Raw genomic sequence first — 23,014 nt, forward strand, 5'->3', positions numbered from 1 at the left:
ATATTGTAAAATAGTGATGACGGAGGGAAAGTTTAAAACCAGTTTAAGATAATATTTGCTTATCATTAAATTCAGTAGTTCGGGTCTAACCGTCTTATCACATTTATATTGTTTTTATTCTTCTATGTAATAAAACAAGACATTCGTTTATATGTTGCGTATAGCCGGCCAAGCGGCTGGACCTTTTGGGCTGAAATTTTTTTGTGGACACTCATGGGTGGCCGGGGGGTGTAAAAGGCTAAAAAAATGTTTTCCACGGGCAACGCCAAGCCCTTCAGGTAGTTATTTATAAATATTTTAAACTAAAAGTTAATACAAATATACGTTTAACATTCATTCTATAACATTTGAAATTTAAAGTTAAAATGGATTGTAAACGTAATTTCATGTGACCCTTCATTGATAGAGTGACATGCCAGATTCACAAGTATAAATCAGACATCCATATTTTTGTTTTGGAGAAGGAGAACTGACTATTTTCATTTGTGATTGTGGGTTCCCTACAAAAGTGAATTTCTTGCTTCTGAAACTGATAACATTTCATAAAATTTTGACACATTTTGACTAACCAAAATTTTAAATTATCTCTGAAAAAAAAGTTTCTCCGTCTATGAAATGTTCTTTCTATGAAAAATCTCCTCTGTCTATGAATTTCCTATGCATGATTTTGTTTGCTAGAAAATATCCTATTCATGATATGTCCTATCTATGAAGTATCCTGTCTTTGCAGTGTCCTATCTATGATTTTTTTTCTATTTAATGTCCTATCTATGTTTTTTTTTTCTATTCTATGTCCTATCTATGGTTTTATATTCGATTCAATGTCCTATCTATGTTTTTTTCTATTCAATGTCCTATCTATGTTTTTTTCTATTCGATGTCCTATCTATGGTTTTTTCTATTCAATGTCCTATCTATGAAAGTCCTGTCTATAAAATGCCTTTCAAATGTCCCAACACCGAATACAAATTTGTAATGTATTAAAGGACTTTTTTGCGTCGCTTTTTCTAGTAATAATGCTGCTTGTTTTAGTAATAATGCTACTTTTTCTAGTAATAATGCTGCTTTCTTTAGTAATAATGCTACTTTTTCTAGTAATAATGCTGCTTTCTTTAGTAATAATGCTACTTTTTCTAGTAATAATGCTGCTATCAACGCCACCATTTTCACTTAAATAAAAAATAATATTTCAATTGTAAATTTTCACAATTTGAAATAATTTTGGCAACTTTTTTATCAATTTTTACCGGCCATAAACCTTTCCTGTGAGGTACATAAAAAAGCTTGGGCTTGGGGTGGATCCAGTGGGGGGGGGGAAGGACCTTTCCACCCCCCTGAGGTTTTAGAATAGATTCTCTATTAAAGGAAAAAACCTAGTGCAAAACAGGAAAAAATATCTATCTTAAAAAAATATTTTCTTTTTGGTTCCTTAACCCTATCCCTGCTGGGGTACTTGAAAACCAGGATACGCTGGGGGGGGGGGGTCAATTTGACCCCCCCCCTCTAAATCCCATGTTTTATGTCCAAATATGACAAATGATAAATCATTAGAAAGCTCTTGTGCTCTACTTTTAGAATCTGCAAAAAAAATTGCAAATTTGCGAAAATTGAATTTTTTATCGCAAAATCCAGTTTTATAGTAAAAATGTTTGCAAAAAAAAATTTGTCCAAAAAATGACAAATTATACATTTTTGAAAAGCCCTTGACCATGCCATTTCAAATATGCAAAAATTTTTGCAAAATTTTAATTAACCTGATTTTTAATCAAGAAAAACTAAAAATGTGCAAATTTCCTTTGACAGGTTGTTTGCAAAAAATTGCAATTTTTTTTCTCGCAAAACTTGTGCAATCCGTTTCCTTATGTCATAGGCTTTCCAAAAAGCTAAATTTTATCAAAATCTGACAAGTGAAAGTGGGTCAAAACAAAGATTTAGTTTGTTACAGGCAAAAGCAGTCATTCAGGCAGTGTGCCTGAGGACTCAGGCAGTTAGTATTAAAGCCCGGTTTTAGGCCTAAAGGGAGGGCTTTGGGTATGTAGGAAAAGTCAAAAAATTTCAACAGCCTCAGACCAATACTTTTTGAGTTATGTAAAAAAACTAAAGGGGGGGTCAAATTGACCCCCCCCCCAGCAGGAATAGGGTTAATCTGGATGTTTTTGTTCCGAAATAAATCTAGCAACCCCCTCACTTAAATCCCGTATCCGCCCCTGCTTGGGCCCACTCGGTTCAGACATTGACGTTTGTTGGATAAAACACTAAGAAACCAGACAAGCCAAATTATATTCTTCGATATGTAATACGAATACACAGTTTACAATCCACTGTGAACCAAAAAGCAGTATTTTGCCAATTACTCTTTTTAAACTTTAGGTAGATACGAGCGCGTAGAATTTTTAAAATGTTTATGCCTAGGATTACAAAAAAATATAAGTGTAAGTTGTCGAGGTAAAAGCAAAGGTAAAGGTGTTGTGGCATATCAAACTCGGGACTGTCTAAAGATTTGATAAAAATACGAACAAAGAGGAATCTTAATTTAGTTTCAGACATTTTACCGTAGGACATTCTTGAACCTATGTAAAGATGTTAGTGATGATGTTTACCCTGTATTTGATTACCCAGGGACCGAACTTTATGAATTGGAGAGATTGCTTAACTACCTTCCACCGGTTCAAACCCTGAATCAAAAATTAGAATCCTGACAAATCTTTAACTTTGAATTGGTGATTTTAGATTTGAACCGGGTGTAGGTAGTTCAGCGGCCTAGCTCAAATTCATCAAATTCGGTTCCAGTTAACACCTGCATACTCTTCCGTTCTCCCACTTCAATATTCAAACCAAGTTTACTCAGATTTAAACAGGTAAAAATATATTTCATTTTAGAAAATCTGATGCCAAAACTGATTTCAACGGAATGCCATATTTTCTATGCTGAATCCTGATTAGAAACTAAATTTAAAAAAGAATGCAAATTATAAAGGTTGATGTAACAGAAGAGATTGCATTTCATGACTTTCTTCATCTTTTATTTTTTCCTGATTTTGAAATTTGACGACTTTCTTATCAAACTGATCGAATTTTGCCTTTCTTTTAGAATTACAAAATTAGCGTCAAATATCACTTTGAAATTGAACCTGATCTTATTTAAAATTGACTCCTATAAAACTTTGATAAAATCTCATGAAGAAGGCATTTACAATCACACAACAACTGATACCCTCTTTATATGAAAATAAGGAGAGAATTAAAGATACAATTCCTCGTCGTATATATCAATACAATGAAGACGACTTTCTATTTTAATTTTGATTTCTAGCAAGCTTTTAAACAACAGAGACACATTAACATGTAAACAATTAACAGCTTCTATTTGTTTACTTATAAATTGATAATTTGAAGAATGCTTGATAGGAATGAATATTGTATGAATATAATCGCCGACAACTGTAGACAAACGTTCCAACAGGGAGATCATAAAACATAATATTAATTGTCCCAGGTCAGCTCGGGATATTACAACTAACTGTGGTCCAAATGATATTCCTCCCGTTAACAGGTAAAAAAAGGATACAGTGGGACCCAGACAACTTCAGAAAAGGAAGACGAGTGCTAGACTCATGGACTGATTTCAAATCGTCTTTTAGCATGAAACACAACAATTGTCCAGTGTAGACACAACCGTTTAACTTAATAGATTGATTATGAAGCTGGTAAATTTATTTGCTTTATAATAACAACAAAAACAATTAGATTGATTAAATGTCTTCTACCTATTCTACAGTTTATTTTGGGAGTACTTTGGGTGATCAGAACAGATTCAGATCCACTCGAACCATCATATTCGTATTTTCTATTTATGTCGAATTATATACTTTAGAATATTCAATAGATATAAAGTTCATTACTCTTTATTTAATGGTTTTTGATTCAACCAAGACGACCCAAAACTCTAAAATATGACGATTTAAAGATTGAATTTTGGTTTCTGCATTCAATTTTGTATTTCGATGGTTTATGGAGTAATTAACCACAGATATACTCCAGTTTTGGCCGACAAGGAACCCTGAATGCAAGAAAACTGACTTAACAAATTCCATAGTCTCATCCTTTGTAGGTAACCCTATATCTATTAAAAAAGAATCTTATGTGAGACATCTAGCGGCCAAACTATTGTCCCCCAAGGTCATTAAGACGACGCTTGTTAACACAAGGAACGGCTTCATGCTAAAGCTAATGATGTTGCTCAGGGTGAACACCACGGATCGGTTGAAGGAGTTGAGGGAGGAGATGATCATGTCAAACCTGGATGCTTACATAGTTCCCCTGGGTAATATATTGATGACTGGAGATAGGATGTATTCATATTTTTTTCAATTCATTCGTTCGTTTTCAGAATTATCGTTCATTTCTTAACTGAACAATTGCTCCATTAAATCATTTGTCAAGGAAATCGTTTGTTTAGTAAAATAATTCGTTCTGGAATTTTTTCAGAAGTTCATTCGAAAAAATCGTTCATTTTAGTAAAAAAGACCACCGTTTTTCCAAAATTTGTCCGAAAAAATCGTGCAAATAGTCAGACTGATCAATAAAATGAAAAAGTCGCATTCTTGGTTTTAGGTATTACTGTATGTAAGACCAGTTTTGAAGAACATAGATATATGAAATATGAATACGAAAACGAATTTTCTGAACAACAGAACCATTTTATTTTTCAATTTTATTATCAGATGAAGAAATGAGGCTTGAATGGATTTCAGGGTTTTCAGGCAGTAATGGTCAGGCTGCTGTTACCCTTACAGAAGGTAAGGATTCTTAGGATTAATGCATTTTGGAATTACTGCATATTGGGATTACTGCCCATACTGGGATCTACAATACACCACTACTCTATCTATTATAACTTTATTCACTTTATGAAGAACCAACTTGTTTCAGCAAGACTGTGGACGGATGGAAGATATTTTGTACAAGCAGCAGATCAACTAGATTGCAACTGGTATCTAATGAAAATGGTAAATAGTAAAAAACTTTTTTGCTTCAAAATCAATAAAAAATCCGAAATTCTGATTTATTTAACTATCCGAAATATTTTTAAGTATTTGACAAAAACTCAAATTTTTCTGGATTCATATATCTTTCCAACCTGATGGTATAAATCTTTGATATTTCAAACTTGAATTTTATATTCAAACAGACTTTTTACGTTGAAATATCTAAGGTCTGTATAGATATGCAGTCGCAGTTTAGAAAATTCGAGTCCGTGACAAAGAATCAATTTTTTTCAGATTTTAAATCTTAAAAGATCTAAATGTCTTACAATGTCTTTTAATATTTAAAGTTTGAAAAAAATCGAAGATGGTGCCTACTGACTTTAGGAAAAAGTGGCTGTGTCCAAAAGGACTGACCCTACAACAGATTTAGCAAAAAGGAACTGAACAATGAACACTTACCACAAACTCTAACTTTATAGTCTTTATAATTTATATCTTTGCAATAAACCTGACTCACAGACCTTTGATATTTTAAACTATTAATCAGCTGGAATAAATGGTTAATTTTTTATATAAAAAAATTTTCTTGAGGATGAAGGTGTTCCAGAAATACAGGTCTGGCTTTCAGACGTCTTCAGTGGTGCCAATAAGGTAGAATCATCTATATCATTGAACACATTTATAGACTTTTAAACCTTAAAAGTTCCTGAGCTGAGATTTTAAAGCTTAAACCCGAATTAATTTACCTGCTTCAAGTCCAGTTTCGGTTTGTTTACAAACAACCATTGTAAATTGGTAAGCCCCCAAAAGCTGAGTATATTGTGTGCTGCATTAGTTCCAAAACTAACACTTGGCCCATTTCTAACACTGAGTGTTAGAAATGGGCACAAATTGAAAGACTGGGTTTTTGGGATCCCGGCCATATATACAGAGTAAAAGTCGATAATAAAAACTATAACCAACATAAACATGACGAGGACAACAATTCCCAATTTTAAACTTTTTATTTAAATCAAAATTATTATAGGAGTTCTTTTTAATATTAAATCTCTCGACCGTTTTCAAGACATATGTTCGGTTTTTTATTTTTCGAACATATCCTGAATTTGAAACATTGTCGCGTTTTCGAGAAAAAAACCTCTTTCACGTTTTTGAGTATAATCCTCAATTCAAAACAAAACTCACTTTCATAACTTACAAAATAAATCACAGAAAACAAAAATTATCTTATGAAGACTGAATTAACTTCTGAATTATTTCTAGAATCTAAGTTTCCACATTTTATCTGTTAAATTAGAGAATATGGATGATTAATTTTCAAGCATTTTAGAGAAACAGTTTCCCGCATTTCTAGTTAAATCTATATTGTAAGAACAAATGATATTATTATTTTGATTTCTCAATGCTGTAATGATTTTTAAACTATAAAAAACAGTTTGTTTTTATTTTTTATTTTGTTTATATTATACCTTATGTAAAAAACCTTGTTTTTTTCATAAGTGTGTAAATACTGGAAAATTGACACTGATATGAATTCCGGTAATTGTCTCAAAACCAGGATATGTTCCGAAAACGCGACATTAGCTGAAATCTGGTAATTGTATCAAAACCAGGATATATATGTTCCGAAAACGCGACATGAGCTGAAATCCGGTAATTGTTTCAAAATAATGTTCGAAAATGAAATCAAGAATCATCAAAAACTGATTCTCACACCTTATTATTAGTTTAAAATTGACTTTTATTGTTTCAATATATAGTTTAGCCATTTTTTTTATAAGTGTATGGTGTAATTTTGTTCAACTCGACTTGGATTTAAAGATATATACTCTTGAAAAAGATAACTTTGCAGATTTGCCCCATTTCTAACACCCATGTTAGAAATGGGGCAAGTGTCAGTTTTGGAACTAATATCCCCTGCATTACCGTACCTTTGTTTAGAGTATTGTAGTTGGAGCGGATCCAGTGTTAGCTGGGGCTGGAGAATGGTTGGATTGGGAGAACGTTTTGAAAAAAGAAGGTAATATAATATTGACTATGTGTCTTTAGTAAAAATTCTAGTTTACATTAGAAATTACTGCTTTTATTTTAAAAAAGTGAAGGCCAATATAGAAATCTGGTATTCGTTTTTACATATATATCTGTGTTGCTTTTTTATGGTCACCTGGAGTCAACTTCAGGACCAGTGAGGAGACACACACTTTCTTTCTTTAATGCGCAGTAATTACAATTAAAGGGACTGTGCGCGTAATTTCAAGTGACCCTCCATGCAAAAAGGACAATGACCAATTTACAACGGTACCCTTAGAACCATTGTGTCATTGCCGAATACAGAGATATGTGTCTTTAAACTTATCGAAACACACTAGCCTTGTATTCAGGTGTGTGATGTGTACACTACAGTGTGCGCTGTGTGAAGTCTGAACTCAATACAGCTCACATAGAAATACAAGCAGAGCCCAAAACTTATGACAGGGTATCATGGTGAAAACCAGTTTGAAAACCCGGGTTTCAATTGTTCAGTTTTGTGAATATCAATATTTTTGTTTTGAAATATTATTTTATCTAGTTTATTCATAATCTCCATTTTTTTGAATCTCAAATAAAAATCTACACAAATGTTAAGACCCCAAAAAGGGAATTCGGGAGTTTTGTTCAACGATACTCTTATAAATTTCGGGCTCAGCTTTCTATAAGTTTACGCACACATACTTTCTGTACTCGACGAATATACAAAGACTTTAAGGGTCACGCAGATTCAGCCTCCTTATAAATAGTCTCATCAATTTTTAAGAAAGAGACTTCTTTGAAGAGTCGTAATACCTTAACCGCTCTAACTTACTTATGCTTTTCTGTAGCCCTTTACATTTTAGCATTTTAGCAATAAAAAGCACTTGCTGTTAGCTTCAGTTATAAAGAAAAAACGCTTACAGTACCTTTAAAAAACTGGTCGTAGATATACAGTTGATGAAATCCAAGAACCTTATTGATAATATCTGGACAGCTGAAAATGGAAGGCCTCCTCCAGCTGCTAAGGTTAGTTAAGAAACATTTATCTATCTTATCCTATTTCTAGGAAACCTTAAGATACATTGCTAAATATGCTATGGTGCTAAAGGCATTGGTTCAATCCCAATTGCTGTATAGATCGCATAGTTTGAATCTAATAAATCAACTATTTATGCTTGATCCTAACATCAAAATATATGAAATTAAATTACATTATGTTTAATGTTGTAATTCATACAAACAAGCAAATACCCTAATGAAAACAGGTCCATCAATACTTATCTTTGTTAAATTCTACAATTGTGTGAACCTTACCTTGATTTGTGGCCACCATAGATAAATAAATAAACATAGATGGCTTATGTACGCAAAATCACCAAGAATTGTACAGTCCGCGAACTCCGGGAATGGAACTATTTGAACAACAATATTTCACTGAGCAACATATCATATTGACGAGAACTGAAGAAGGACATGAGAAGTACTAAACTAACTTAAATTTCTCTCTACAGAACTCATGTCATGGATCAACTATAGGATGAATTGTCGGCGCGGTCCGCCCTGTCTAAGTAGCCTGGCTCAGATTTACTAATCAGAAAGCTGTATATACGTGTACAAATTAAGATAATCAATCAATCTTCCTGTAGGAATTAGGGTTATCATAGATGTTGCGCACACTATTTCTGCAAAATCAACTGTTCACAGTGGGTTTATTTATAGTGACTTCGACCAACTATCGCGTTGTGTTTTGTCTTAAAATTTATGAATTACAGTGGTTTTATTAAAATAATTCACGAAAAAAATAATTTTCACTATTCATTAGGGCTCACGTTAAGACATAAGATAATCCTAGATGATATAAACATTGATTTTGATAAATATGATTGTGATATTGTAGAATATATCAGTGGTTTTGTTATTAAAAGTGTTGACATTCACCTATCTTGTAATATTTGTTTTAAATTTGCTCTAAAGCATGCCAGCTGACAAACACACTAAAAATAATTGGATAAATTTCAAAGAAATTGTGGACATTTGTAAATATGCAGAAACCTCCCTTAAATTTTGAAAATTGCATGAAAAAATTGTTTTTTTTTTCAGAAAATGACTCAAACAGTTGTCAATCAATTTACTTTCAGATGTCCAAATATCCAAACAAACATGGGAATTATACGTAAATGATAAACAGACAGAAGATTAAATAAAGAAAATTAGTCTTGGGCTTTCCAAAATGTGGTAATTTTGTATGCAATTTTCACACATTTCCACTTATTTCAGTTTTCAATTTGTATAAACAAAGATATAGGAAACTTTCTATTTTTGAAGATACATAAAAGATGAATTATTTTGAATTCTTAGCTTTTAAAAGGAAAAATAACCTCAGATAGGTCATTGTAAATCAAATGAAGATTCCTAATTCAATATTTGTTGGGACACTCGAGTAACCGAGTACATATACTTGAGTTTAGTTAATAAAGGTTTTTAATTATAATTTTACAAAATCGAAAATTTTCTTTTTATTCTTATTCTGGGTTTTTTAGCTTTATGATATTAGCTAAGGGCGCTGCACAAACTTAGTTTCTAATTTGCAAAAAAGATTGAGATAGCGCCCCACTGTACGCCCACTGTGCATCTTGTACAAAAAGGTTCCGGCATTGAGCATTTTCAAACGACGCGTACCGGCTTATCAGACGCCCGTACGCGTCAACTCTGCTTCCTGTCTAGTTGTTCCATGACTCATGTACACCACAAGTACTCAATGACATAAGAACAGCCAATGTTCACAACTGACCTAGTTTATCTATATAATAGAAATATCTTTAAAACATCTCAGTACATTTATATCTTTCAAGATAAAACATGTCGTCTTATGCGCAATCTATATTTATCTATGGTGGCCACACTATAACAAGAAAACAAAAACAACATCACAACTTTGTAGATTATTCAAAATGGAGGGGGGGGGGGGGGCGGTAATTTGTCATACTATACTTTGATACTATTTCCATGGATATATCATTTTGATTGTTTGTTAAGTTTATACCCTTAAAAACTCAAAACTCCATTAAGCTGTTGTTTCGGAACTATACCATGGAAGTTGACCCAAAGCTTTCTTCAGGAAATTGTGGTTCATGATGTGTTGTGGGCTGGAGAATCATGGACCTCCAAGGTATGTAACAAACTAGGCTTCAAGGATGCTTCGCGCCCATTTTCGATTTCAACTTCTAACTGTTGCTCTACCTGCGGCATTTTCTTTTCTTAAACTATCAAAGAATAACACAAAAATGTTCGCGGATTTATCGATTTTTTTTCGTGGATTTTAAAAAATTGTAAATTTTTAATAGAAATTTGTTTTATTCCTTTCTATCCATAAACCTTCCTTGATTGAATTGGTAAAGTGAGCCATTATGCATTAGTTATAAAGCAAACGTAGATAACTGAACAAGCATGGTTTTAGATAAACAAATAAACTATATTATAAGAATATGATATTAAAACTTAAATTACCTTTAAAGAATTAAGATTAATTTGAAATGATACTCCATGAAAAGATGGTAATGCCTGATTCACAAAACTAATTAAAGGAATTGAGTATTTGCCACAAACTCTGATTTCTAATCCCTATATCTTTCGAAACCAATGCCGTAAACCTTTGATATTTCAAACTTATATTTTTTGATCTAACAAAAGTCATAGTTTGAAATGTCAAAGGTTTACGACTTTGAAATCCAAAGATATAGGGATTAGTAAATCAGAGTTCGTGGCAAATAGAGAAAAAATTTTCATGAGTAGGTGGAGAGGTTGAGAACTAAACTGGGAGAGGAGAAAAGGTTTGGGATGATATTAACAGAGCTTGATGAGATTGCCTGGCTCTTTAATCTCCGTGGAGAAGGTAACCGGCATCTCAAATTTGTCACTTTATGATTTTTACAAGAGGTATTTGTCAATGGACCCCCACCCTCTAGAAGGATAAACAGAGGTCACTTAAAAATATCTTAAAGGGAGTGTTCGCGAAAAATGAAAGGGGGTATAGGCATAATGCGATAAAAAAGCGCTTTTGATCGCTACTAATCTTACTTCTAACTGTTGCGTCTGTAAGGAGAAAATTGTTAAAAACGACTTATACTGAAGAACGTAACGTCCATACAAATTGAGAAAGTTGCAACACATGACTCGGATCGTAAAAAAATCCATTTAATTTCAAACAAATCATTCAGATATTACAACCTACAGTCATCGATTATTTTTCGACGCATTTCTGTATAGTTAATATTTCGTAATATTTTTTATTTGTTATGCACTTAAAACGCCGAAATAGTTGGCCGCCAGGTGTCTCTGCTCTCGATGGTTTGAATGATTTCACGTGACAGAGACACCTAGCGGAAAAAAACGTCGTTTTAAATGCATTGCATATAAACAAATAACAACTATTATGAAACATTAACTATATTCGAATGCGTCGAAAAATAATCGATGTCGAAAGATTTTAATATTTCAATGATTTGTTTGATATTAAATTGATTTGTTTACGATCCGAGTTGAATGTTGCATCTTTCTGAATTTGTAAGGACACTACGTTCTTCGGTATTAGTCGTTTTTAACAATTTTCTCCTTATAGACGCAACAGATAGAACTAAGATTAGTAGCGATCAAAAGCGCTTTTTTATCGCATTAAGCCTATACCCCCTTTCATTTTTCGCGAACACTCCCTTTAATAACAATAAAATTAATTTTATGTCTAGGTAGCTCAAATCTTGAAGGTCTATTCAATTCTCCTCTGTTTGAAAGTATGGCCGTTGTAACACTTGATGAAATCATTCTATGGGTTCATTTGGAAAAAGTAAGATAATAAAACATTAAATCAAATCATCGGCTGCGCAAATAGTTGTTTTATTCAAGGTTTCTGATGAGGTCAAAGGTGCGCTGAACTCTGCGGATTGTGGGTCAACCTCTACCTGTGTCAATATCCTAGATATAGAGAACAGTCTTGAGACATTATCCAACTGGACATTGAATCTGGTAATTACAATTGTTGGTCGGGTTCATCCATCAGCTGATTGGCTAATCTGTCATCGGCTAATTTTTCCATGCAAGCCTCTGATTGGTTGCCGAAAAAATCCAGCCAAAGATGAAAGGCTATCGTGAATTCCATACATTTGATTTCTGTATAACATTTCAACAATTAATCTTGCTGGTTATAAATAATTATAGGCTTGTTAAAGCAAACCAGATAGGGAATAACAAGATTTGAATCAACTTTTCAATTAACACATTTCAACATTTGTACAACGTCCACTTAAGCATTAAAAGGTTGGAGGTTTGCTATTTAACATATTCTGCAAGATTAGCTCATTGTTTTTTCTTACGAAGGATCCTGATTCCAAGATTCTGGTGAGCAGTCCTTCCTCCTACCTTTCAGGGGTAAACTTTGCAGTCTACAGTATTTTACCAGAACAGAACAGGTCAGTTCCCAGGAATAGAGGGGTATTTATTTTTTTCTTTCAAATTTCATTCCTTCTCACTTCTCCCAAACCACATTCTCCTATATATGCGTAGCACGAAGGAACTAAACACTGGCCACACATTCTAACTTTCAATTGTTTATTTTTGCAACCTGATGCTTTATGGATGGTTGATATTTGGAAGTTAGAAATGTCAAAGGTTTTAGATCTAAATCACAAGGTTGAAAAACAATATAAAGATAAGAAAAATAGATTTTATGGCGGCGAGTTTCTTTAGGGGACTTTTAGTGAAAATATTTGATTTATTTAAGGAAGAAGGAATGATATAGTTTAGCTACGCTCAGTTTAACAAGACGACGAGTCTAAATAATTACTTTTAACTGAAAATAACTTATTTTGCAAATTTAAAAATCAAATAAATATATATAGATGGTGACGTGGCTGGAATGCCCAGCTTGCCGCGTCTTTATATCCGGCTCCAGACTAGATCGTCTTCCGCCACAATAGAATATAAGATTCTGGACAAAAAAGTCCTTAGTAATTAAAAAGTCCTTAGTAATTAAAAAGTATGAACTAATTACAATTTTTAAACAGCTTTGATTCTCTAATTACATTACATTTCATAATTAAATTTTTTTGCAAAGAAAATTTTTTTTTCTTTCTAAATGAGGAAAATAAAGAAATTCTAAAGAACTTAACGAAACATCAGTTATGATATACAATATGATTTACAATCAGATTTCTTTAGACCATGAACGAAAATTAACCATTCTTTATGAATTATCTATATTATATAGTTGAAGATGATAATTTTGTTGTTAACAATTTTGTTCATATTGAGTCCTCAACCATGAATAACTTTTTATATATCTACCGACTACCTTTGTGTACGAATTAAATTTATAATAATAATTATAATATATATGCATTTATGGGTTTTATTTCAAATATTAGATTTTAAAATGGTATTACAATTTTTTTATTATTTTGTTTCTAGAGATATGTCTGAGTCTCCTGTGCTTAATATGAAAAGCATAAAAAATAAGGTAAAATGAATTAGAAAGAGTTAACCAAAACATATTTTAAAAAGTTTTCAATCATAACAGAAATTCTGTATAATTTTGTACAATAAAAATCCATAATTGTCAAAATACCAGCACATTACTGTTGTTCACCATCAACGTGATATGAGACATGAGATAGGATTTAGAAAAAAAAACACATAAACCCTTTTTTGTATAAATCGTGACCTTTTTATGACTTTTAGAAATTTAAGGATTACCTTTTCTAAAAACTTTTCTGTTAATTGATCTATTGAATAATTCTTAATAAATTACTTTCTTCTGAGTCAGAATTTAAAGAATTCGAATCACGGCTCAAATATGAGACGCGCGTTTAAACATCGTCAATTGGAACCGGTTTTTAGCGGATCAGTTTAAATTATTTAAATTCGGCCTCTGATTTGTAAATATTCTGGTTTATAATTATCTAATATTTTTCAGAAAAAAAACAAATTCCCAATATGCTATGTTGGGCTTGTCACTTAGTACGTGTAACACTGACATCCCAAATATGTTTTTAACCTTTAAAGGAACTTTGAATAATCCTTCATTTAAAGCGGAACATGTCACGTGATTTACAATTATAATCTGATTATAATGTTGAAGATCAGGTCCCTTTACTAACTGGAAAAGGTATAAATTTAGCGAATTTCACCATTGTTTTTGAAGCAAGAAAAGAAACCACAAACGAAAATAATCAGTTTTCAAATAAAAAAGAATGGTTATCTTACTTGAACATGATCGAAAAAAGACGTTTACAGTACTTTTAAACCCAGAACTCTCTAGGTAGAAGAGGATGGTATGATGAATGCGCATGTAAAAGACGCTCTGGCGCTCTGCGAATGGGCCTCAAGAATAGAAAAAGATATTCAGGTCAGGGGAAATTAAATCAAATATTAAAATTTAAATGGAATATTTTTTTATGTTTATTTAATAATATAAAGTATTCGAAACTATTGATATAAAGCTTTGCATAAAGGTTACCTTACTGAATTGAAATTCGAAATATGAATTATTTACGCTCTTGAATAAGATATTATTTTTAAAACATTTCACACTAGTTTTGTCTCTTAAAAAATTAGGATATACTTATTGATTTAAGACCAGCATTTTATGGAAGAAAAAAAAGCTGCTTCATGTCTTCTTGATTGTAATTTTTTTAATGCAAAACCCAATAATGTTAAATAAATAAAACAATTGCATATGCCACTTTTTTCAAAAACATTTTTATAGAATATCTTATTTATAATAAATTATACTAAGTTTTTAGAATAAAAATCGATTACGTAAAATAATAAAAAGCATGGTCCTGCCTTTTCAGCAACATATATTGAAAATTCTATTGAAAAAACGAGAGAAAATCCGTAAGATCTGGCGTATGAGCCCCATTTTGGTCGATCTAATGTCTGAGCCGCGTAAAACAAATGTTTTTTTTTCAATTTTATTTAAATTTCTATTTAGGATTCTCGTTACAACTGGACTGAGATCTCTGCTGCAACTCTGCTGGAAGAGTTTAGAAGAAGTCAAGAGGTGAAATTTAATATAATAAGAAACTAGCCGAAGTCCTCGGCGTTGGCCGTGGAATGATAAAAAATTTCGAATTTTGAAGCCTATGTTACCCCCAGGTTACAAATTTCAGCCAATTTTATCCAGCGGTTTGGCCAGCCAAAGCTAACATATAAATATATAGATATGTGCACAGAGCTTTGTTTTATAGTTATATATATAGGAATATAGAAAATAAAATACAAAAGAAAATTTATTATTATCGCCAATAGAAAATATGATGTTTAATAATTTTGTTCTTATCGGTATTTATTGAAACAGACTATTCATATAGATTTCTAAAGTGAATATACATACATATACATTCAGCACTCAAATAATCAAAACATTTTCAGGAATGAATTAATTGAACTTATAAAAACATATTGATTCAGCAAAAGTAGCAATGTATTCTTGTTGTCTGTAGTAGACTTTGACATCCATCATTAGCAAAGGGTGTGAACCCATTTTTGTTGACTGTAGTAGACTTTGATATTTACTATTAGCAAAGGGTGTGAACCCATTCTGTTGTCTGTAGTAGACTTTGACATCTACCATTAGCAAAGAGTGTGAATCCATCTTGTTGATTGTAGTAGACTTTGACATCCACCATTAGCAAAGGGTGTGAACCCATTCTTATTGACTGTAGTAGACTTTGACATCCACCATTAGCAAAGGGTGTGAACCCATTTTTGTTGACTGTAGTAGACTTTGACATCTACCATTAGCAAAGGTAAATCTTTTGGACATTTTATACATAAAGAATTCATGGCAAAGAAATGTGGATTGGTCTGAAAAGTATTAAAAAAACTTATTCCGCACGCAATTAAATCTATTAAACCACGGGCAGCCATAGTACATTTGAATTTCCGAGCCGGGTCAACCTTTACCACCCGGACATTGGGTAAATAATGCAGACACTCAAAAGGACTAGCCGGTGCAACAAGGTTGACGGGGTTAGACTTTGTTTAATTTACTTTTACTAAAGGGTCAGAGGTGCGTGAAACATCTTATGCCATACATTTAAAAATGTATGGCAAACACACGTTCTTAAAAGTATATGGACAAGCCCTATTTCGCACACGAACAAATCTATTAAAGGAAATTTGTACATCAAAAATTCATGCCGAAACTATGTTAATAGGTCTTTAAAGTATGAAGAAAACACGTATTTCGCACACAAATAAGTCTATTAGCCAGATAGATCTTGTACATCAAAAACTCGTGACAAAGGCAAAAAAGTCGATTTTATTTTTTCAAACATTTTTTTTTACAAAAAATAAATTGCAAATACATGTCAATAGTCCTTTAAAGTATAATAACATATTTTGAACACAAAAATATATTAAACATCTTATATATTCAAAAACTCTTGGCAAATACATGTTGATATTAAAGGTCTTACATATTTCGCAAAAAATTGCCTATTACAGCTTTAGGTGTTGAAACATAACAAAAATGAAGAGTTAGGACGCGAATATGAAGTCTAATGCATAATGGTGTCTTAATTATACAGGATAGCAGAGGGTTGAGCTTTACAACAATATCTGGATTCTGTTCTAATGGTGTCCTAATTAACTCCTAATACAGGATAGCAGAGGGTTGCGCTTTACAACAATATCTGGATTCTGTTCTAATGGTGTCCTAATTAACTCCTAATACAGGATAGCAGAGGGTTGAGCTTTACAACAATATCTGGATTCTGTTCTAATGGTGTCCTAATTAACTCCTAATACAGGATAACAGAGGGTTGAGCTTTACAACAATATCTGGATTCGGTTCTAATGGTGTCCCTATTAACTTCTAATACAGGATAACAGAGGGTTGAGCTTTACAACAATATCTGCATTCGGTTCTATTGGTATCCTAATTAAGTTCTTATACAGGATAGTAGAGGGTTGAGCTTTACAACAATATCTGGATTCGGTTCTAATGGAGCCATTATACACTACTCACCATCTCCTCAAACTGATAAAAATATTGATAGGTAAGACTTTTTCTCTAAAACTCTGGGGGGAACCAAGAACTTTTAAGGTTTATTAATTAATCAATTAATCAATCATAACAATTAATCTCCGGCACTTTTTTGATCAATTTGATGATCAATGCAATTGATCCCTTAATTTAAGTTATCCCTGTACAGGGTAGGGTACGACAACTATTGGATTTCAAATAGGGCGCTTTTTAAAAACAGAGATCAGAATTTTTCTGTAAATATTGTAAATATTTGATCTCAATATCCAATTAGAGCACATATGATCTGAGGATCATCGCTTGATCCCTTAATTAAAGTTATCCCTCCAGGGTATGAGCATCAAGGAATGTCAAAGATGGGTTTTATAAATCCAAGATTCCCAAAACAAAAGTTGTGACCTAGAGGCACTTTTTATAAACCTTTCAGTTGCAAATTACAAAATCTTTTTATTATTCAAAAGAGAATCGAAGACGACGAGAACTGGTTATCACCGTATATGTTTATGTTCTTCTATTAGCTTGTATAATGTTTATGTCTGTAGTCTTTACAATATGACAACATGATATTTGTACATTTCACCAAAGTATGTATTTGGTATGAGGATGTACGAGGTACATTGTACATATCTTTATAGGTATTATTTTAGTTCCAACCTTTACCTTGTGGATAGTGGAGGCCAATACCTGGATGGAACTACAGACGTTACTAGAACATTCCATTATGGAACACCCAGCCAGGAACAGGTTAGGAACTACAGACGTTACTAGAACGTTCCGTTATGGAACACCCAGCCAGCTAGGAACAGGTTAGGAACTACAGACGTTACTAGAACGTTCCGTTATGGAAAACCCAGCCAGGAACAGGTTTGGAACTACAGACATTACTAGAACGTTTCATTATGGAACACCCAGCCAGGTACAGGTTAGGATTACAGACATTACTAGAAAGTTCCAGTATGGAACACACAGCCCGGAACAGGTTAAGAACTACAGACATTACTAAAATATTCCATTATGGAAAGGCCTAGACAGGAGCAAGTTAAGAACTACAGACGTTACTAGAACGTTCCATTATGAAACACCTAGACATGAACAAGTTAGGAACTACAGACGTTACGGGAACATTCCATTATTTAGATAGAACGTTACACTGATGTACTCCGTGGAGCAATACAGCTGGCTCTATCCAGACTACCGGAGAATACAGTTGATACAGGGATTGATCTAGTCACTAGGCAGTATCTATTCAGGTACGTTAAAGGGACTGTACACGTGTAATTATCATTTAAAATTTACAACGTTGCCCTTTAAACCTTCATCAGAGCTAAAATAAAAACTTTAATTGATTGTAATTGCTCTTTAAAAGTAATTTACATAGCAAATAAGTGTTTTGTTAAAAAGGATGAATCTTTGCCACAAACTCTGATTTTCTAATGCCAGCATCTTTGCAATAATTTACCTGTAAACTTTGGACTCTTTTAATTGCCTTTTTTATCTATTTACAGAGATTGCCAATAAACAGTGAAATGATTGTCGTCTTCTCACTTTCTTTTGAATACAAATACTGCTAAGATATGACTAATATGATTTTGGAAAAATATTTTGAGCACAGAGTTTGTTTCTTTACGGTTTTTGGTTTCCAGTTAACTGCAGTTTATTGCTGAGTCGTTGCCAAACAATACCAGTTTTAACAATTCTGTAGATATTTTTTATCTTTATCACTTCCAACTCTTCTTGGGTTTATTTGATCAAAAACCAAAGAGAATAGAATATATATTAGAGTGGAATTTACTAGAAAAAGTGTAAAACGGCCATTTTGTTGTACTGTTTCCATACTGCAGGTGTACTTCACATATTTGTAACTTAACAACCTTTTGGGCCCTGGAACATCATTTTATCAAATAGATTATAGTACAATAGATGGCAACGTAGAATTTGTACACTCTCAGTACAGTTGTATTCTTACGTCACAAGTGTCAACTTAGGTTTTTGTGTCCGACAAAATTATTAATAATAGTGAAAATTCTAGAATTAAGCTTATTTTACAGTAAAATAAGTGCAATTCTATGTGTTCTTTATTTTCTAGTTTTACATTTTTTTATTTAATCTTGGAAAACATGTCAACTAATGTGAGAAAATTTAGTTTTTCTTGTTATATTTGACACTTGTGACGTCGTGTATAATTGATCCATTTCTCTCTTGCCACCTATTGTACTTGATAAACTATTTGCATTTTATAGAAAATCTAAAATTAATATTAAAAGAAAACCAAATTATACAATAGGCTGGTTTCATAGTTGACCCATGATCATTTCACATAGACTCTATGCCTTTCACTTTACAAAGGATGATTTTCCGTTATAACTATAAATCAAATAATGTTTTTTATTCACTTCATTCATTTTATAAAGTTTATTTAACAGATTAAAAAAATTCGAAATTGAAATGGATAGTCTAGAGAACACACTGTATTAATGTACTCTACAACATTTACATGATTTGTACACTTTGAACTCCCTTTCAGGCTGAAAGGGACTGACGAAATTCATACCGAGGGATAATCTCAATTCCACTCAAATATATATATTCGATTCTCTTTGCCAAAAACGCATTAGTTTTCATTTATATTTTTTTTTTAGGAAAGGGTTGAATTATAACCACGGCACAGGGCACGGTATTGGAGCATATTTAAAGGTTAATTTAAAAATACAATTTTAAAATTTAAATGATAAATCAAATTTTTTTGTGAAGGTTCATGAGGGTCCTACTCTTATAAACCTGAAGGGAAAGAAATCTTCTGGACTTAAACCTGGAATGTTTTTCTCTGATGAACCAGGATACTATAAGGTAGGTTTACTGTTAAACCTGGATACTATAAGGTAGGTTTAGTGTTGAACCAGGATACTATAAGGAAGGTTTACTGTTAAACCTGGATACTATAAGGTAGTTTTAGTGTTGAACCAGGATACTATAAGGTAGGTTTACAGTTAAACCTGGATACTATAAGGTAGGTTTGCTGTTAAACCAGGATACTAAAAGGAAGGGTTACTGTTAAACCTGGATACTATCAGGTAGGTTTAGTGTTGAACCAGGATACTATAAGGTAGGTTTACTGTTAAACCTGGATACTATAAGGTAGGTTTAGTGTTAAACCTGGATACTATAAGGTAGGTTTAGTGTTGAACCAGGATACTATAAGGTAGGTTTAGTGTTGAACCAGGATACTATAAGATAGGTTTACTGTTAAACCAGTATACTATAAGGTAGGTTTGGTGTTGAACCTGGAAACTATAAGGTAGGTTTACTGTTAAACCAGGATACTATAAGGTAGGTTTACTGTTAAACGTCCAGGATACTATAAGGTAGGTTTACTGTTAAACCTGGATACTATAAGATAGGTTTACTGTTAAACCAGGATACTATAAGATAAGTTTACTGTTAAACCAGGATACTATAAGGTAGGTTTACTGTTAAAGCAGGATACTATAAGATAAGTTTACTGTTAAACCAGGATACTATAAGGTAGGTTTACTGTTAAATATTTTTAGAACTTCTAAATTTTTAGCTAGAGATGTTTTTCCCCTTTTGCAATTTTTTGACCCCCAGGGCCCCATTTGCGACAGCCATTTTCAATTTGTGTGGAACATTGATTTTGTAAACATGTATTAAAGCTATCAAAAGAATAATTTTTTGTTCCTTTAATGATTCGAAAAAATAGATTCAGATCAGAGACACTTTTTCAAATAAGATCAGACTATGACATTACGTCAAACCACTGACAAAGGAATTGAGTATTTTCAGATCCCTTTATATTTGCAACCTGATGGTGTAAAACTTCACTATTTCAAAATTAGATTATTTGATTTAACAGAATTTATAGTTTAAAATATCTATAGTCATCACATTAGCTTGCAAAGACATGTAAAGGATTAGAAAAGCAGAGTTTGTGACAAAGACTCAATTCCCTTTCAACAGAATAAAGCTATTTTTTTTATAATTTTATTAGTTTGTTCCATTTTTTTATTATTTCAGACTGGCGAGTATGGGATTCGGTTGGAAACTATTCTAAAAGTTGTTCCCATGGACCTGGATAACGAAGGTGAAATATTCCCATTTTTATCCAATTTTTAATTCCCATTGTCCCAATTTAAGATAAATTTCCAAATAATCCAATATTTTGAAGTTTTAACGTTTTATTTTGGAGGAAAAGAAGTTACAAATTTTCTGCAAGATTGATTTTTTAGAATTATACAAAACTTGTATTTTAGATTATGGTCGATTTATCATATTTGAGCCGGTGACCTTGGTTCCGTTCGAACCCAAATTGATTAATTTCTCCGCTCTGAGCTCCGAGGAAATCAGCTGGTTAAATAATTACAATCAACTTATTCGACAACATGTCGCTTCCAGGTAATTTTATCAATCAGTCTATTTAAAACAAAATGTCGCTTCTTGATAAATTGATCAATCAATTTATTCAAAATCACGTCACTTCTTGATAAATTGATCAATAAATTGAGTTAACAGGTAAATTCCCTTCCAAGTAAATAATCATTTAGTCGATTTAACAACCCCTTCCAGATAAATTGATCAAACTGTTGATTCGACAACATGTCGCTTTTGATAAATTGATCAATTATTTGATATAGCAACATGTCCCGTCTAGGTAAATTATTATAACAACAATTCTCTTCCTGGTAAATTGATTTAACAGCATGTCCCTTCCAGGTAAATTGATATAGCAGCATGTCACTTTCAGGTAAATTGATTTAACACCATGTCACTTCTAGGTAAATTGATTTAACAACATGTCACTTCCAGGTATAAAATTGATTTAACAGCATGTCGCTTCCAGATAAACTGCTTAACAACATGTCATTTCCAGGTAAATTGATTTAACAACATGTCCCTTTCAGGTAAATTGATTTAACAGCATGTCACTTACAAGTAAATTGATTTAACAGCATGTCACTTCTAGGAAACTGATTTAACAACATGTCACTTCCAGGTAAATTGATTTAACAACATGTCACTTCCAGGTATAAAATTGATTTAACAGCATGTCCCTTCCAGGTAAATTGCTTAACAACATGTCTCTTCCAAGTAAATTGATTTAACAGCATGTCACTTCCAGGTAAATTGATTAAACAACTTGTCGCTTCCAGGTAAACTGCTTAACAACATGTCTCATCCAAATGAATAATCATTCAGATTTAGCAATATGTATTTAAAAAATTGTGTTTTCTTAGATTTGAAAGAGATGGTAAGATAGAAGCACTGGATTGGGTTCAAAGCAGAACTGAGCACATTGATGTCTAACAAGAAATAAATACGATAAACCACAAAGGATGAGACTGTAAAGACGACTTGAAATATGAATCTACTAAGCTCAATTTTGTCGTCTGCATTGAATGTAGTCTTTTATTGGTTCATTTAAGATTTTGAATAGGAAAAGATAAGTTTACAGTTGCAGAGAATCATGAATATAAAGAAACGGACAAAATAGATTACGTAAATTCATCTCTAAAGTCTCATGTTTTTTTGGTAACACTGTATATACAGTGCAAATCAGAAAGCAGTGGAATATTCTCGTTCTCTTATTTTTCTTTCAGTTTCTAGGAATTTTGTAATTTGCAACAGAATCAATAAAAAGTGCAAAAATATTGCAACAATTAAATTGAAAAATGTATTTTTTACTTTTATTGTTAAAAGGTTTTATCTCAATAGAAAATATACAATATATAAGTATCAAAATGCATAATCATCTATCTTCTATATAATAAAACAAAACATTCGTATATATGTTCCCTATTGCCGGCCAACGGCTGGACCGAAAGGGCTGACATTTTTTTAGGGATCCCATGTGGGGGTAACATAGCATGGGCAGCCGTAGTACATTTGAATTTCCGAGCCGGGTCAACCTTTCTGGTTCCAGTTTGTACTGTACCTAGCTCTATGGACAGGACTAGCCGGT

At 32.4% G+C, this 23,014-nt stretch overlaps 2 protein-coding genes across 2 annotated transcripts in view; one reads left to right on the forward strand and one right to left on the reverse strand.

The window, feature by feature from the left end:
* The window catches only part of LOC111707424 (uncharacterized), a 21,771-nt gene extending 13,425 nt beyond the window's left edge, over nucleotides 1-8,346 (reverse strand). Inside the window, exon 1 of the mRNA XM_023480526.1 lies at nucleotides 8,313-8,346. Coding sequence (XP_023336294.1) covers nucleotides 8,313-8,331 — 19 coding nt within the window. The 5' untranslated portion in view covers nucleotides 8,332-8,346. The remainder of the gene's footprint in view (nucleotides 1-8,312) is intronic.
* Nucleotides 2,361-22,703, forward strand: LOC111707422 (xaa-Pro aminopeptidase 1). Its single transcript, XM_023480524.1, has 25 exons — nucleotides 2,361-2,619; nucleotides 2,791-2,858; nucleotides 3,497-3,553; nucleotides 4,245-4,324; nucleotides 4,725-4,799; nucleotides 4,933-5,009; nucleotides 5,580-5,639; nucleotides 6,930-7,008; nucleotides 7,945-8,024; nucleotides 10,117-10,167; nucleotides 10,791-10,890; nucleotides 11,741-11,838; nucleotides 11,898-12,017; nucleotides 12,369-12,460; nucleotides 13,458-13,506; nucleotides 14,308-14,394; nucleotides 14,983-15,051; nucleotides 16,953-17,053; nucleotides 17,688-17,784; nucleotides 18,178-18,290; nucleotides 19,680-19,734; nucleotides 19,792-19,887; nucleotides 21,073-21,139; nucleotides 21,309-21,450; nucleotides 22,290-22,703. The coding sequence occupies exons 1-25, from the start codon at nucleotides 2,581-2,583 to the stop codon at nucleotides 22,357-22,359; spliced, it is 2,022 nt and encodes a 673-aa protein (XP_023336292.1). The 5' UTR covers nucleotides 2,361-2,580; the 3' UTR covers nucleotides 22,360-22,703.
* The last annotated feature ends 311 nt before the right edge of the window (nucleotides 22,704-23,014 follow it).

This window comes from Eurytemora carolleeae, unplaced genomic scaffold, assembly GCF_000591075.1.
Source record: "Eurytemora carolleeae unplaced genomic scaffold, Eaff_2.0 scaffold440, whole genome shotgun sequence".
In the NCBI taxonomy this organism is placed as follows: domain Eukaryota; kingdom Metazoa; phylum Arthropoda; class Copepoda; order Calanoida; family Temoridae; genus Eurytemora; species Eurytemora carolleeae.